The 1,261-nt window shown below is 60.5% G+C and overlaps 1 protein-coding gene across 1 annotated transcript in view; it reads right to left on the reverse strand.

Moving 5' to 3' along the window:
• Positions 1 to 1,259, reverse strand: part of ZNF503 (zinc finger protein 503) — a gene marked incomplete at its 5' end in the record, with an annotated part of 17,010 nt that extends 15,751 nt beyond the window's left edge. Inside the window, 2 exons of the mRNA XM_006159561.1 lie at positions 22 to 376; positions 1,083 to 1,259. Of these exons, the coding sequence (XP_006159623.1) occupies positions 22 to 376; positions 1,083 to 1,259 (532 nt within the window). The remainder of the gene's footprint in view (positions 1 to 21; positions 377 to 1,082) is intronic.
• Between the last annotated feature and the right edge of the window lie 2 nt (positions 1,260 to 1,261).

A 1,261-nucleotide genomic window follows, 5' to 3' on the forward strand; every position in this document is an offset into this window, starting at 1 on the left:
AGGCGGTGGAGCTCGGCCTGCCTGTCCTGGGCGTGAATGGCTGGCAGGTGGCGCTCGGTACCCGGAATCCCGACTTCTCGGCGGAAACACCCCCGCCGCCGCCCCCGCCGCCGCCGCCGCCTCCTCCTGGCTCCTTCTTATCCGAGCCGGGTTTGGAGTACGGCTTGAAACTCGACTTGTCCTCCACGCCGATGTCGCTCAGCTTGAGGGGGCCTGACTTGGTGTCCTTGTCGCCCCCGGCGCCGCCGCCGGCACCACCCGCGCCGCCCCCGTTGGAGGCGACCGAGGAGAGTTTGGAGGAGGGCGAGGGGTCGGGCTTCCCGATCTGCGAACATGTTTGCGCCAACAGCGCCAGCGGGCTCTTCTTGGCATCTAGCTGCGGGGTCAGACAGGGGAGGGGGGAAGGGGTCACACAGAGAAAGAAGGGAAAACCCTTTAGAATCCTAGCTTCGACGGTCCAAACGCCCCTTTGCAATATCCCAAGAAGATCCACCCAGTTCTGTGGAGCCATTCTAGGAGGCAACCCTCTCTCCAACCTACCCACAAACATTCTCGCCCTTGGGAAAGGCGGCAGAACCCCCTCCCCACCCACATATCCATCAGCGCCTTTTCTGCCCTCTTAGCGCTAAGTGGATTTAAAAAAAAACTCACAAAATGTTTTCTTTTTTCCAGTCCTAGACCCCAACTGTAACCCCCTTCCTACACACACTTAAAATTTTCAGAGCAAGGCTTGGGCAGTAGGCGCTACAGAGGCTGTGTACAAGCTAGCTTCTCGGACTGAGGACGGCAACTTACAGACCCTCGCCTGCCTTTTGGGACGAGAGGAGGTGCCCTGCGTCGGAGTACAGGGGTTTAATACCAAAAGGAGAAAGAAACAAGTTTGGGCGACTATCCCCTGGCATTCACACTCTAATATCCCCCCCCTCCGCCCTAGTTTGGAGGTGCGGAAGCTTTAACCTCTCACCCCCATCCCGGAGCTGAATCACTTTGACCTCCCCCACCCCACCCCCCATATCCCGAAAGAATTAAGTCCTCCCTCCCCACCCCCGCCGCACAGCACCTTCCCAGGAGAGGGCCCTTACCTCGATGGGGCTGACGGGCGTGGAAGGCAGCGGCTGCAGGTACTCGGGGTGCAAAATGTGGCCAGTTCGGGCCGTCAGCATCTTCAGCACCTTGATGGGCAGGCGGTTGGCCTGGCGCAGGGGATCAGAGGGGGGCACGGCGTGCACAAAAGGCTTGGTGCTGCCGGCCGGGGATGGGC

This window comes from Tupaia chinensis, unplaced genomic scaffold (assembly GCF_000334495.1).
Source record: "Tupaia chinensis unplaced genomic scaffold, TupChi_1.0 Scaffold000635_1, whole genome shotgun sequence".
NCBI lineage: Eukaryota > Metazoa > Chordata > Mammalia > Scandentia > Tupaiidae > Tupaia > Tupaia belangeri.